Below are 16,217 nucleotides of genomic sequence, written 5' to 3'. Positions count from 1 at the left end.
GAACCATTAATTGCACTCCTAGGTATTTAGGAGAAATGAAAGAATGATGTCCACAAAAAACTACTATAAAAATGTTCACTGAAGCTTTCTACATAATAGTCCCAAATGGAAACAACCTAAGTGTTTATCAATAGGGGAATGGATAAAAAAAATTTGGTATATTCAGAGTGAAACACTATTCAGCAATAAAAAGGAATGAACTGCTGATACCTGCAACAATATCAATATATTTCAGAAATATAATGCTGGATGACAGAAACCAGTTATAAAACAGTAAATACTATGTGGTTCCATTCATGTAAAGTAAATAAATAGGCAATACTAACTTAAGGGGATAGAAATCAGAATAGTGGTTACCTGAAGGCAAGTGGGGGGATGGCTGCTAAGGGGCATGAAAGAATTTTATAGGGATGGGGCACCTGGGTGGCTTAGTCAGTTAAGCATTTAACTCTTGATTTTGGCTCAGGTCATGATCTCACAGATGTGGGATCAAGCCCCACGTCAGGCTCTGTGGAGAGCATGGAGCCTGCTTGGAATTCTCCCTCTCTGTCCCTCCCCTGCTAATGCTTGCTCTCTCTCTCTCTCTCTCTCTCCCTCTGTCTCTCAAACATAAATAAATTAAAAAAAAAAGAATTTTATAGTGAGATAACAATAGTCTGTTTTAATTGGGGAACTGGTTAAATGGGTATATACATTCATCAAAACCTATCAAAATATACACAAAATATATATTTTATCGTATATAAGAATACTGTAATTACAAAAAAGAATATTAAAACTTCACAGGATTAAAAAAACACCAACACTTATGAACACCAAGAAAAAGTTTAGAGGGAGGAGTTAAGGTGGCAGACGAGTAGGGGGACCAGGATTTCCCTCCTCCCTCAAACACAGCTCTATTGAGGTTAGAGCATTTGGAACACCAGGAAATAAATCTGGCGGGGGGGCAGGGGGGGGGGGTTAGCAGAAGGATCTCCACGGGTTGAGGGAGACAGCTTAGTGGGTCAGAGGTGCATGTATGCAAACTGGGGGAGATAAAACAGTGTAGGCATGGAGGGGAAGGAACCTCTTCTTTGGAGAGACAAAAGGGAAAGACAGAGGCTGTGGAATTGTGGTATTGTGTTAGTACAAGAGTAAAACCTCTCCAGACCACGGACTGGGGAGTGAGAAATATGGAGAGTGCCAGTTTCTACCTTGCAAACAGCGCCAGGAGCTGAGGATCGGAGTTTTAAAAATTGTGTGGCTTTCTTCAGACTGACAAATTCCTGGACAGTCACACACTACCAAAACTCAAACAGGAAGAAATAGAAAATTGGATCAGACCCATAACCAGCAAAGAAACTAAATTGGTTATCAAACATCTCCTAACGAGTAAGAGTCCTGGGCTAGATGGCTTCCCAAGGGAATTATGCCAGCTATTTAAAGCAGAGTTAATACCTATTCTCAAACTGTTCCAAAAAATAAAAATGGAAGGAAAGCTTCCAGACTCATTCTAGGAAGCCAGCATTACCTTGATTCCCAAATCAAACAAAGACCCTACTAGAAAGGAGAATTACAGGCCAATATCCTTGATGAACATGGACGCAAAAATTCTCAACAAGATACTAGCAAATCAAATTCAATAGCATATAGAAAGAATTATTCACCATGATCAAGTGGGATTCGTTCCTGGGCTGCAGGGCTGGTTCAATATTCACAAATCAATCAATGTGATACATCACATTAACAGAAGAAAGGATAAGAACCATATGGTCCTGTCAATAGATGCATAAAAAGCATTTGACAAAATACAGCATCCTTTCTTAATAAAAACCCTCAAGAAGTCAGGATAGAAGGAATATACCATAACATCATAAAAGCCATATTATATAATATAACATAACATCATGAAAGGCCCTAATACCATCCTCAATGGGGAAAAACTGAGAGCTTTCCTCATGAGATCAGGAATACAACAGGGATGTCCACTCTCACCATTGTTGCTTAACCTGGTGTTGGAAGTTCTAGCTTCAGCAATCAGACAACAAAATGAAATAAAAGGCATCCAAATTGGCAAAGAAGTGAAACTTACACTCTTTGCAGATGACACGATACTCTATGTGGAAAACCCAAAAGACTCTACCAAAAACTACTAGAACTGATACAGGAATTCAGCCAAGTCTTAGGATATAAAATCAATGTACAGAAATCGGTTATATTTATATACATCAATAATGTAGCAACAGAAAGAGATATCAGGGAATCAATCCTATTTACAATTGCACCAAAACCCATAAAATACCTAGGAATAAACCTAACCAAAGAGATGAAAAATCTATACACTGAAAACTATGAAAAGCTTATGAAAGAAATTGAAGAAGACACAAAAAAAATGGAAAAATATTCCATGCTCATGGACTAGAAGAATAAATATTGTTAAAATGTCAATACTACCCAAAGCAGTCTACGTATTCAGTGCAATCCCTATCAAAGCATTCTTCACAGAGCTAGAACAAACAATCCTAAAATTTGTATGGAACCACAAAAGTACCTGAATAATCAAAGTAATGTTGAAAAAGAAAACCAAAGGTAGAGGCATCACAATCCTGGACTTTCTCCTGTTTATTACAAAGCTGTAACCATCAACACAGTACGGTATTGGCACAAAAACAGACACATCGACCATGAATAGAGAATCCAGAAATGGACACACAAATCCTTTGTCCTTTGACAAAGCAGGAAAGGGTATCCAATGGAAAAAAGACAGTGTCTTTAGCAAATGGTGAGGGGAGAACTGGACAGCAACATACAGAAGGAAGCTGGACCACTTTCTTACACCATACACAAAATAAATTCAGAATAGATAAAAGACCTAAATGTGAGACAGGCAACCATTAAAGTCCTACAGTAGAAAACAGGCAGCAACTTCTTTGATCTCGGCCACGGCAACTTCTTACTTACATGTCTCTGAATGCAAGGGAAGTAAAAGCAAAAATGAATTATTGGTACTTCATCAAGACAAAAAGCTTCTGCACTGCAAAGGAAATGATCAACAAAACTAAAAGGCAACCAACAGAATGGGAGAAGATATTTGCAAGTGGCCAATCAGATAAAGGGTTAGTATCCAAAATCTATAAAGAACTTACCAAACTCAACACATGAAAAACAGATAATCCAGTGAAGAAATAGGCAGAAGACCTCAATAGACACTTTTCCAAAGAAGACATCCACATGGCTAATATGCATATGAAAAAGATGCTCAACATCACATATCATCAGGGAAATAGAAACCAAAACTATAATGAGATACCACCTCATACCAGTCAGAATGGCTAAAATTAACAACTCAGGAAACAACAGATGTTGGCAAGGATGTGGAGAAAGGAGAACCCTCTTGCACTATTGGTGGGAATGCAAACTGGTGCAGCCACTCTGGAAAACAGTGTGGAGTTTCTTCAAAAAATTAAAAATAGAATTACCCTACATCCCAGCAATTGCACTACTAGGATTTTTTCCAAAGGATACAGGAGTGCTGACTTGAAGGGGCACATGCACCCCAATGTTTATAGCAGTGAAATTAACAATAGCCAAATTGTGGAAGAGCCCAAATGTCCATCAACTGATGAATGAATTAAGAAGATGTGGTATATATACATATAATGGAATACTACTCTGTGATGAAAAAGAATGAAATCCTGCAACAACACAGATGGAACTGGAGGGTATTATGCTAACTGAAATAAGTCAGTTAGAGAAAGGCAGATATATGATTTCATTTATATGTGGTATTTGAGAAACTTAACAGATGATCATAGGGGAAGGATAGGAAAAATAAGATAAAAACAGGGAGGCAAACCATAAGAGACTCTTAAATACAGAACAAACTGAGGGTTGATGGAGGTGGGTAAAATGGGTGATGGGCTTTAAGGAGGTCACTTGTTGGGATGAGCACTGGGTATATATGGGAGTAATGAATCACTGGAATCTACTCCTGAAGCCAAGATTACACTCTGTGTTAGCTAACTTGAGATTAAAAAAAAAAAAAAAAGTTCATAGTGCTAGGTGATTGGGAGATCTAAACAAAACTTGGATTCATAGGCATACTTACCTTTCTAGGAATATGATGTTCACAAAGACCAGATAAGATAAGTAATATATCAGATTGAATTTCCAAAACAATGGCTTCTTCTTTGTCATGAGACTTGATTATATTTTTAAAAATGCCTGGTATGAAAAAAATCGAAAGAATGTAAATTTACTGGACATTGTATTTTTATTTTGATCAATTACTGTTTTGAAATCTCTTCTTAAAAAAAGAAAAAAAAGAAACTCCTTATAAAATTTCAGCTAGAGCAACTATTTTAAAAGGGGCTGTTTTCATTGCACAGTTACTTAGAAGCTGTAGATAGATGATGATAAAGGGACTCTTTGAACACTGACTACAGTCAGTAGCCCCATATGTAGAGCATGTCTAGTACAGAATTAATGGAGTGACATTAAAAGATGCCCTAACAACCTGATACTTTGCCCAGCAAACAAAACTCTTTAGAAATATACAGAGTGCCATGAGGCAGAGATGAGTGCTGCTGCAAATATATGACTAAAATGCCTGATCCCAACTTGCTCATCTCCTTATGGTTAACAGGGTCAATTTTAGGCAAAGGTAGATCTCTCTAAATGTTTTATTTTTCTGTTACTTCTTTCTGCATTTTCTCCTTATGTCTACCTGGAGGTGTCTTCAACAACTTTAGATAGCAGTATTCCCATGTCCTTTGAAATCTCTCCCCTGCTTTTAATAAAAATTTAGAAAGATTGGAAAAGAGCCACTTACACTGATGGAATGACAGTCACAATAAAATTTTGCCTCAAAAAGAAGTTTTCCTTCAAGCTTTAAATGAGGAACAAAAGTCATTGCTTCTCTGTTAAAGAAGTCCTTGGCATTAGCAGGAAGGGGTGGAGTTATGTTCCAAACAAAGTAAGAGGGCCACAGAAATCACAGCTTATTTCCATAGCTAGCCCTGAAGGGATGATTTTTGGTCCCATTAGAACGAAGGACAGGTGCTGGATCAATCTCTAGGGGGCTAGTTGAGCATGCTGGAGGCCCGGTTTAGGAGCATGCCAGGGACAGATGGGCCAATGCTCCTTTATTAGGAACACCTAGGAATTCAATCTCATTAGCCAGAGGTCAGATTCTCCTTTCTAGAGGATTTCATTTTCCTTCCTACTTGAGTGCAGGTATGTTACTTTTCATGTTGTCTATCCCACGTTATGTTAATATTGAATTATTTCCTTCATATTTCAGTATCTTTTAGCTCCTTGCCTTTATCCTCTCCTTGTTCTATTCTTTTTTTTTTAATGTCTATTTTTGACAGAGAGAGAGAGAGCGAGCGAGCATGCGCATGGGGGGGGGGGGGGGCGGCGGGGGTGCAGAGAGAGGGAGACACAGAATCTGAAACAGACTCCAGGCTCTGAGCTGTCAGCACAGAGCCTGATGTGGGGCTCGAATTCATGGACTGTGAGATCATGACCTGAGCCGAAGTCGGATGCTCAACCGACAGAGTCACCCAGGTGCCCTCTCCTTTTTCTAAGTCATCAGATATATTTATTCCAGGTTCCTTTTCCTAATACATCATTATACTTAACTTCCCTAATCAAAACCACTAATGGCTCCCCATGCCTAAAGACAATGCTATTCAAAACTCTTTCTAGCTTGGCTCCTAACTAGACATATTATATCTCATATTATTTGTTTTCATAAAACATTTATTTTCAATTTCTGTTTTTTATTACTTTTAAATTGAAGTATAGTTGATGCATATGTTCAGTTTTATGAAGACTTCACTTAAGCTAGTTCAGCACACATTATCATACATATTTTGACACCATGTCTCTGCCCCTGCTCTTCCCTTGCTTGAAAAACCATCTCCTTTATTTTTCTGTTTCAAAACTAGCTTTACCCTCCTACCCAAGCTCAATAAAGCTTCCGGCTTAATCCTGCCAAGATTACCCAGCCTTAAAAACTATTGATAACCTCTTAGTTTCTGTGGTATTTACTCTCTGTATTACTCATTAGGGGCCTTACTGATGGTGTTAGGTAACACATGCTATTTTTCTATGATAGACATCTTTTCTTTTGTTCTCATTAAGGCCAAGGTCCTGTGCCTGCACAAAGAGTATTATAAACATTTGCATTTACAATGCAATTACTATTTGTTGAACAAACTATTTGTTGAGCCTTCTGTTGGATTGAGTAAGGGAAGGCCACTACTGCCTCTAAGAACTCACATGATAAAGATCAGCTTCTTTCAAGTTAAAGGGAAAGGATTTTAAGAAGAAAAGAATCCTTCTACATTTGTTTTCCCTTGTCTCTACCCCACTTCCTACACAAGTAAGATTAATACTCCTTCCTGGACATATGAAAAATTGTATTTTCTAGACTCCATCCAGTTAGGCTGGTACTGAGTTCTGTACAATGGAATGTGCATAGAAGTGATAATATCTACTTTTGGGTTTGGTCATCCTGAGTAAAGTCATCAAGAGAGTGAGTGTTTTTGCTTAGCACCCTTCTCAATATCCTCATTTTAAAAGGCACCGCTATTAAAGGGTACCACTCTACTCCACTAATGATGGAAGAGTAGGCACTTTAACTTAACATTGAGAAGAGTTTTTGAGTAGGCATTTGTAATTAATTGACATCCAACAAATTATCTCTTACTCATGAGGCAATTACTGAATTTGAATATAACCAAAATAGCTCTTTTCAAAGTCAGGAAAGGTTAGGGCCAGAGGACTATTTATTTCTTAACTAGAAAAAGGTAAAAAGCTTTTAAGGTGTTCTGAGTTTATACTGAGCTCACATGTATGTACTTTGGGGTAAGGTGATTCAACAGTCAAATCTAAGTTGAAAATCAAGGATATGGGGCACGTGGGTGGCTCAGTCAGTTAAGCATCTGACTGGCTCAGATTATGATCTCATAGTTCATGGGTTCTAGCCCCATGTCAGGGGTTCTAAGCTGACAGCTCAGAACCTGGGGCCTGCTTCAGATTCTGTGTCTCTCTCTCTCTCCCTCTCCCTCTCCCCTGCACGCTCTCTCTCTCCCTCAAAATAGCCCCCTCAAAAATGAACATTGTTTTTTTTTTTTTAAATCAAGGATATCCTGATATTTCATAACAGAAAAGAATATCCTATGTACATATCTGTATATCCCAGCATACCAGTGTTCTGGTATGTCAGATACACTGGAAAATGGAATGTTATCCTCTTCCTGGCCAAAAAGTAGTGATCATATTACTAGAAAAATGAAACAGTAGCCCATTACAAAAAAAAAAAAAAAAAAGATAATCCTAAATGAAATAGTATCTGAATTGAGTAAACAGATGTTTACAGAATGAGTGATCATGATGTTTTAGTAAAGACAAACTGTCTTATATAGCAACAATATGAAACAAAAATCAAGAGAGTATTCAGGGGTTTTTAAGCTATAAAGACAAAATAAATTTGTAAGAAATATTTCAAACAAAACCTCTAGTTTATAAATATTCTACTTTCATAAGTATACAAACATGTTATGTTTACCTATCAGTTGCTGAATTGTTCCCTTTTCACAAAGATCATTGTTTATAGTCTCATCCTCAAGATAGACCATGGCTCTCAAGAGTCTTAAACTGTAACGCATCTGGGCAAACTTGTTGCCACGGCCGCCTGTACCATGATAACTATTACCATGACTAAAGAAGGAATCTGTGGAGAAATATTAATAATTTAATACTTTGTATCAACTTACAGCATAAAACATTTCAAATAAAATAGAATACATCAAATACCTTATATATGTATGCTTAATTTTAAAAAGATGTTAAAATTTTGTCATACTTGTTTTTTTTAGAGAAATAAATAGTATCCCTTCCCCCTTCTCCTTCTCTTCCCAGAATGGAAATATGCTTTAAAATTTTACTCAAATGTATCATATTGTGTGTATCTGTGGTAACTTGCTACTATTCTTCAGCATTCCGGTTTTTAAAGTAGTCACACTCTTACAGACTGAAATATTTAATTGCTTTCAACATTCATTTTATAAATAAATCACAGTTTATCCATTCAGTAGTACAAACTGCTACAGTGAACATTCTGGTTCATGTCTCTTATTCCCACTGAGAAAGGTTTTGCCACGTGACACCAGAATCATATAGGATATACCCACATTGAATTTTACTTAAATTCCTAAATTGCTTCCCAAAGTGGTTATATGGATACAATGTATAAGACCAATAGATTTTCCCCAATCTGTTAAATGGAAAATGATAGTTTGTTGTTATTTGAATTTGCATTTCTCTGAGAGTACCAATAGGGTTGAATATCTTTTAATGTTTTTTTTCCTTTTTTTTAAATTTGAGATTTTGTCTGTGATTTGGCAGTCCCTATTCTTTGTCACCTTCTGTACAGAGTTATTTTCTTCTTGAGTTCTTTATGAGCCAGGACTCTAATCTTTTATTATTCACAGAAGTGGTAAATGTATTCTCTCAATTTGTAGATTGTTACTTTATTCAGATTTAGTCACACAGGCAATTCTAAATTTTACATGCATTCATCTTAAATTTATTATTAAATGCATTCATCTTCTGTATAGTTTAGGCTCTTCTGGTTTTTAAGTCTTTCCCTACCCTGTTATCATGAAGATATTTTCCCATGTTTTCTTCTAAGATTTTTACAGTTTAACTTTTCACATTTTGGGCTTTAATTTATTTTGCATTTCATTTTTTTTAACAAGGTGAAAGAACCTAATTTTTATTTTCACTGAAAGCAATATCATCTCTGATAATGCCAACCTCCCATATATTCTATTTTCATTGATCTATTCCTTGTCTAATACCGTACAGTTTAAATCACTATAGCTTTATGGTAGGTCTTGGTAAATAGCAAGGCTAGTTCTCCTTTCTTTTTTACAATAATATGCATTCTTTAAGAGGTTCTTTAGGGGTACCTGTGTGGCCCAGTCAGTTAATTGTCCATCTCTCGATTTTGGCTCAGGTTGTGATCTCACAGTTGTGAGATCGAGCCCCATGTTGGGCGTGCACCTAGTGTTAGGACTGCTTGGGATTCTCTCCCTCTCTCTCTCTGCCCCTCTCCTGCTTGTGCGTGCTCTCTCTCTCAAAATAAATAAACAAACAATTAAAAAAATAAAAGTGTCTTTAGAAGTAGCATTTTGTTTAAAGCTAAAATAACGTTCAAAAAAGTACTGTTGTGAGTATTGTGTATAGGTTAAAAATGGGTTTCTGGAGCTAGAATGCCTGCATTAAATCCTGGATGTGCCACTTCCTGTGTGACCAAGAACATGTTATTTTTTTTAAATTTATTTAAAAAAATTTTTTTAAATGTTTACTTATTTTTGACAGAGAGAAACAGAGCGTGAGCAGGGGAGGGGCAGAGAGAGAGGGAGACACAGAATCCAAGGCAGGCTCCAGGCTCTGATCTGTCAGCACAGAGCCTGACGCGGGGCTCAAACCCACAGATTGTGAGATCATGACCTCAGCCGAAGTCGGACACTCAACCGACTTAGCCACCCAGGCACCCCTGTTGTTTAACTTTTTTGATTAAGTTCTACCCATCTGACCAACAGGGATAGAAGTAGTACCTATAACCCCTAGATTTGTTGTGAAGACTAAATGAGTTAATACTTGTTAGGTGTTTAAGGCCTTCCACACAGTAGGTACTCAATAACTGTTAGCTCTAAGTCTTCCTCATATCAGGCAGCATTTCCTCTTTTTCCTTATAATCTTTTGTAAACATAAATGATATAAAGAATAGACCGAAGAATTGTTTTATTTAATGCACAGCAGTTTACCAAGAAAAAAATTAGTAACTCAGCATATTAGAAAATAGAGGATAAAAAAAATCAGCTATAATTTTTTCCCTCTCTCATGGATATATGATTTTCTTGATCTACTGAAAATGTATCATACCAAATTATTTCTAGAGCAAAATTACTACAAGAATTCAGTATCTTCCTTATAAACTTTTTTTTTTTTTTTTTTTAAAGAAAGTCATTTCTCATTTCCTTTCTGAGAATGATGAGAATTGAAATAAAGTATTTGTACAAATTGGGAGTTTGCTAATTTGGTAGGCTATTTGTGGAGTCATTACTTCTGGCTGGAGATTTTAAGCTCCATGAAGGTAGAGATTTTATTTTTTTGAACATAAATGTATCTTTAGCAGCTAAAACAATATCTATACCCAGTAAGTATTCGACAAATATTTGTTGAATAATTAAAATATTTCCAGGACTTAGTTAGTATAATTGTTGGATAAGCCTAATGATACAAAAATTTAAATCAGGTTATATGAATGATTTCTTTCACTGAGAGGTATGCGTTACCTATAGTTAGGATATTTACTAATGTGTCAGACTTTAAATGAAATCTCAGATTTTTTTCCCTTAAAACAACATGTAAACACATGAATATATTTACATGAATATAAATCACAAGAAACCAGATATATATTTTTATTTCTTTGCTTTAATTAATTTTATTTCTTTTTCTATGCATATATTGAGAGTTCCGTTGAAATTTGTAAATTAGAATTTTCCCAGGGATCACTCACCTTCACTCTCACACCACTGTAAGAATGCAAGGACTCGAGCATTTCCCTGACACAACATATACTCTTCTGTTAGTAAAGGAGCCACTGATGACAAAGTGGCAATTGCGTGCAGTTGTAATTCTTCATACTGTGCTGCAGACCATTCAATTGTTTTCTGTTTCTCAGGTTTTTTAACATAGGTAAACAAAGCCAAGATAACTTTGCCATCAATTAATAGCTATGAGAAAGGGCAAAAAGTACTTTATTAGAAGCATAATTAAAACAGTTTTATTTAATCTAAGAAAATTAAAAATTTCCAATATTATGTTTTATTATGATCATTAAAAAATTATTTCCTTCCTAAAGATCCCAGCCTATGTTAAATAGCAAAACAAAAAACAAAAACAAAAACAGCAATCGGCTATGATCCCCTTTATCTGGGATATGCACTCTCTAGCTGACAATTGTATAAAGCAAGTATTGATGTTTTCATATATGCTGCTTATATATGTAATTTAGCTTCTGCCTATTATTAAACCACAGTAGCAGAAAATTTGGAGCAAACAAACTGCTGCCATTTCTCTCTTCCCTTCACTTTTTGAAAAAGAAACACTTCACAGACTCAATTGTATACTATAAAGAAATCAATTTTATCCAAAATAACGACTATGGCTAACTTTTAAGCACCTGCAATATAACTTATATAAATTTTCTATTCAATGAATTCCACTCAGGTCACAAGCCATATTTATAATTACATGTCTAGAATTTTAAAATGGTACTGAATCCATTATTTCACTAAAACAGAACAAAAATGTATAGCTATTAGAATAGGACAATGTTGACAGTTGACAATTGTCAATGTTATAGCTAATTCTTTTTCTTTTCTTTTCTTTTTTCTTTTCTGTTTTGAGAGAGAGTGTGTGCCAGCAGAGAGGGGCAGAGGTGGGGGGAGAGAGAATCTCAAGCAGGCTCCACACTCAGCTCAGAGTCCAACATAGGGCATGATCCCACAACCCTGGGATCATGACCTGAGCTGAAATCAAGAGTTGGACACACAACTGACTGAGCCACCCAGGTGCCCCACGGCTAATTCTGATTGATGCTTATATATGGTTCACAAGATAGCAACACATGATATGCTATATTCTATTCAATTTTCTTTTCATTTGGTATTCTTTTTTATTTAATTTTTTTTTTAATTTGTTTTTAACATTTATTTATTTTTGAGACAGAGAGAGACAGAGCATGAACAGGGGAGGGGCAGAGAGAGAGGGAGACACAGAATCTGAAACAGGCTCCAGGCTCTGAGCGGTCAGCACAGAGCCCGACGCGGGGCTAGAACTCACGGACCGCGAGATCATGACCTGAGCCGAAGTCGGACGCTTAACCGACCAAGCCACCCAGGCGCCCCTATTTAAATTTTTTTTAACATTTATTCATTTTTTGATAGAGACAGAGCATGAGTGGGAGAGGGGCAGAGAGAGGGAGACACAGAATCTGAAGCAGGCTCCAGGCTCTGAACTGACAGCACAGAGCCTGACGCGGGGCTCGAACTCACGGACCATGAGATCATGACCTGAGCCAAAGTTGGATGCCCAACCAACTGAGCCACCCAGGCGCCCCTTCATTTGGTATTATTCTATAAAGATTTTTTCACAATAACATCTATGATTATTTTCTAAATTTTCTACTAGTCCATGTGGAATGAACACAAGATGTAGATGTGAGAAAATAGGAATAAGAACAACGGCTAGTTCTAGCATTACTATAAGTACTAAGTAGATAATGTTTTCTTAATTTTTTCAATGTTTATGTATTTTTGAGAGAGAGAGAGAGCGCGAGCGCAATTGGGGGAGGTGCAGAGAGAGAGAGGGACACAGGATCCAAAGCAGGCTCCAGGTTCTGAGTTGTCAGCACAGAGCCAGACGTGGGACTGAAACTCACAGACCCTGAGATCATGACCTGAGCCAAAGTGGGGAGCTTAGCCGACTGAGCCACGCAGGTGCCCCTAAGTGGATGTTTTCAAAATACTCCATGAACTTCAAATAATAGGACATATATTTATCATCATTACTATTAATGGACCACAAACTTACGACATAAAACAAATTAGTTGATTCCACTGCTTACATACTGTATTAAGAATCTCACCACAGTTGTTATGCTATTTGACTCTGTTGTCAATTAAAATTGGTTTGTAAATTGTAGTGTACATTTTGTCTCCATAGCTATGATTTTAATAGTTATAGAAGACTCCACTGTACTAATAAAACCATATTTTATGGAATGATTTTCTATTTGGCAATTCAGAAAATACACTTAGTTTCTATAGAGTATATATTTTTGATGTAAATAATAAAGCTATGGAACACCTGGGTGGCTCAGTCAGTTAAGCGTCTGACTTCAGCTCAGGTCATGATCTCATGGCTGGTGGGTTCAAGCCCCATGTCAGGTTCTGTGCTGACAGCTCAGAGCGTGGAGTCTGCTTTGGATTCTGTGTCTACCTCTCTCTCTGCCCCTCCCTCATTTGTTCTCTGTCGCTCTTTCTCTCAAAAATAAGTAAAACATTAAAAAATTTAAAAAAAAGCCATAACTTTAAAGACAATTTTTCTTTCTCTGGGCTTTTTTAGTGTGTGTGTATGTTTTTCAAAGTTGTAATACCGAAAAATCCTGAGCTCCTTTAACCCTCATAATAATTCCATGAGGTAGGTGTTATACCCATTTTGAAATTAAGATATCTGGGATTTTTAGAAACTAGACAGCCTATGTGGGATCACGTTGCTAGAAAATGGCAGCAATGCATTCTGCCTGACTAAAGCCTTAGTCATAATATGATCAGAGACAGACTATTAGGCTGGATGGGCCTATATGGATTTTCTTTAATTTTTTTTCTTATTCAAGAGATCTAAATACATAAATAAATCAGTAAGGTTCTCCTGCTTTTATTTGGCTTATGTGGTTTAAATTTAGGTAAATTCACTGTTTATTAAACAGGTAATCAAAAGAAATTTTGCAAAGATGAAATTCTGCCCAATAAAAGTTACTTTCTATAGTAAACCTATGTGTTGATAAAAGATTTGCAGTCATGAGTTTTAAAAAGTTACACTACAAAGTGAGGCAATTTTAGCTTTGTTTTGATTGTTTTTCTTTTTACCTGTATAGTAGGTAAATCTTTACATAAGATCACAATTATATTGAATAGCAGTTTCTTCAACTCAAAATCTTCATAGGAATTAGAAAGCTTAAGACCTTTTACCAAAGGATTTTGACTTTTAACTGTTAGGAGAAAAAAAAAAGAAAATAACAGCTAAAATAATGTATAAAACTCATCAGGATAATTATAGGTTGAAAGCTTTATAGTTTTTACCTTCATTAAAAGTTGCAAATAGTATCAAATCCCTGGTAAAGCCACATTCCTAATAATAAATACACAGAAGGATGATTTAATTAGATGGAAGTTACAGATGTCTATATTTACTTAATATTTAACTATCTTTATCAGATTCCCTTTGTCATTTATTTGACTTCATAAACTACTCATAATAGAAAGGGATGAAAGCAAGAAATGTGAAGCCAGATAAACTTGTAATTTATTTAATATAAACTTCCTTCTATTGGTTCTAAGAAATATTTTTAGATTATTCTATATCTTATAGGATGCTATTTAAAATTTGGTAAGAACCCAAAATGTATTAAGACTATAAATTACTCATGTAATTTATTATTTATACCCTTAAGTGACAAAATGAGGGAGAAAGATGTTATTTTCGACAGCTTTTCTTCTTAAACAACCCTGCTTCCCACCTTTACCCCAACCAATCTCATTATGTCAAAGGTTTGGTCAAGAGATAACATAACATTTCCTAGTTAACATTAAAAGCCCTGAAGAATAAACAGAATTGCAAACATTTCAGCATGAGGTAACTCATTACAGACAAAGATATCCTAATTGGACTTTGTAATTAGGGAGAGTTTACAGGGACAAACCCTGGGCTTTAGAGCTTGCAGCATTTCATTTGTACTGCTTTAGGATCCATACAGTTTCTTTAAAAAAAACTTTTTTTAATGTTTATTTTTGACAGAGAAAGAGACAGAGTACGAGCCGGGGAGGAGCAGAGAGAGAGGGAGACACAGAATCTGGAGTGGAGTCCAGGCTCTGAGCTGTCAGCACAGAGCCTGATGTGGGGCTCGAACTCACAAGCTATGAGATCATGACCTGAGTCGAAGTCGGATGCTTAACCGACTGAGCCACCCAGATGTCCCCCTATAGTTTGTTTAAATGTGAAGATGTTATATGACTCATAAAATGCACCTGGATGTTTGCAAAGATGCTAATGAGAACTTATTAACTAACCAGGGGCTTCCAGAGAAACATACAGGTCTACCCATACATTGCAGCCTTGAGTAGGAAGCTGTGGAGGATTGTTGCCCCATTTGCACATTATAAATTCCATGACTGTTCTTTGTTGGGATCATTTGATAACCATTGATATGAGACTGAGGCCTTCGCTCCCAAATTTCCTTTAAGCACAACTTAGAAAGTGTGTAGCTGATATGTGAATGTCATTGCCAAAGATCTCTACTCTGGGATGTCAATCATTCAGTGAGGTTTACATTATAAAATGTGGGAAGGCTCAGCTTCTGGGATGGCAGAGTAGCTCCTATAAAAAACCTTTCTTCAGGTAACAATCATAAACCCTGACCAAAATATAAAAACAATGGTTTTGTGACCAAAACCAAGCAGACGCTGGAAGGGACTCAGAACTTTGAAGAAAGAAATGGATTTCCCATTTTTTAAAAAATGCAAACTGCATGGGTTTCCCTTTTTTAAAAAAATGGCTTTTAGACTGAGGCCAGGCCCTAGTCTACACCTTGTATGGATGATACAACCCAGAGTAAAGCTGTAATCTTAGTGGTTTGAAGACTCAGAGGGCAGAGGTAATCTCAGGGCAACTGCTACTACTGGAATGTGAAGAGAGAAATCCCACATAAAGGAGAGAGCCACAGAAAGGGAACCTCAACTTCTGTGTATAAACTCCCAAATCTCTGGCTAATGCCTGAATCATGCCAGGGCAGGGAATTCTCAAGCATCCCAAGTGAGGCCAAAAGAAATGAACTCAGATTTGATCTGTCATCCACCATAGGGATGAGTAGCCAAACTAAATGCCTATTAATACAAAAAAAGTATATATTTGTCAGAGGAGTACACCAGAATCCATGGTATAGATGCTCATAATAAACCAAAAGACAGGAACTCTCAGCAGAGAAATAGAAACTATAAAAAAGGAAACAAAAATTTTTTTAAAAATCCCAAAAATGTAACATCTGAAATAAAAATGTACTGGATGGAATTAATAACAGAATGAAGAGGATAGAAATAAAAGTCAGTGAATTTACATATATAGACCAATACGAATTATTGAATTTGAAGAATAGAAAAATTATTGAAAAAAGTAAACAGAGCCTCATGACAAACATACATGTAATCTGAATTACAGAAGAAGAGGAGAGAGAGAGGGGCTGAAAAAATACTTGAATAATGGCCCAAAATTCTCCCAATTTAGTAAAATTAAATACTCAGGAAGCTCTATGAATGAACCTCAAGCAGGATAAACAAACACAAAGAAAACCACATCTTGGCACATCATAGTGAAAC

The 16,217-nt window shown here is 36.3% G+C and overlaps 2 protein-coding genes across 13 annotated transcripts in view; one reads left to right on the top strand and one right to left on the bottom strand.

The window, feature by feature from the left end:
- FAM237B (family with sequence similarity 237 member B) overlaps positions 1-16,217 on the top strand; it is a 167,725-nt gene that overhangs the window by 52,868 nt on the left and 98,640 nt on the right. The gene's annotated exons all lie outside the window — the stretch shown is intronic.
- CFAP69 (cilia and flagella associated protein 69) overlaps positions 1-16,217 on the bottom strand; it is a 62,032-nt gene that overhangs the window by 18,456 nt on the left and 27,359 nt on the right. For all 3 annotated transcript variants that reach the window (XM_019443252.2, XM_019443254.2, XM_019443255.2), the window contains 5 exons: positions 13,929-13,977; positions 13,716-13,837; positions 10,580-10,796; positions 7,556-7,720; positions 4,088-4,203 (listed from right to left, as the gene is read on the bottom strand). In XM_019443252.2, the coding sequence (XP_019298797.2) occupies positions 4,088-4,203; positions 7,556-7,720; positions 10,580-10,796; positions 13,716-13,837; positions 13,929-13,977 (669 nt within the window). The remainder of the gene's footprint in view (positions 1-4,087; positions 4,204-7,555; positions 7,721-10,579; positions 10,797-13,715; positions 13,838-13,928; positions 13,978-16,217) is intronic.

Source organism: Panthera pardus, unplaced genomic scaffold (genome assembly GCF_024362965.1).
Source record: "Panthera pardus isolate Hobbes unplaced genomic scaffold, ASM2436296v1 HiC_scaffold_8, whole genome shotgun sequence".
Taxonomy (NCBI): domain Eukaryota; kingdom Metazoa; phylum Chordata; class Mammalia; order Carnivora; family Felidae; genus Panthera; species Panthera pardus.
This window is presented reverse-complemented; position numbering and strand designations above follow the sequence as displayed.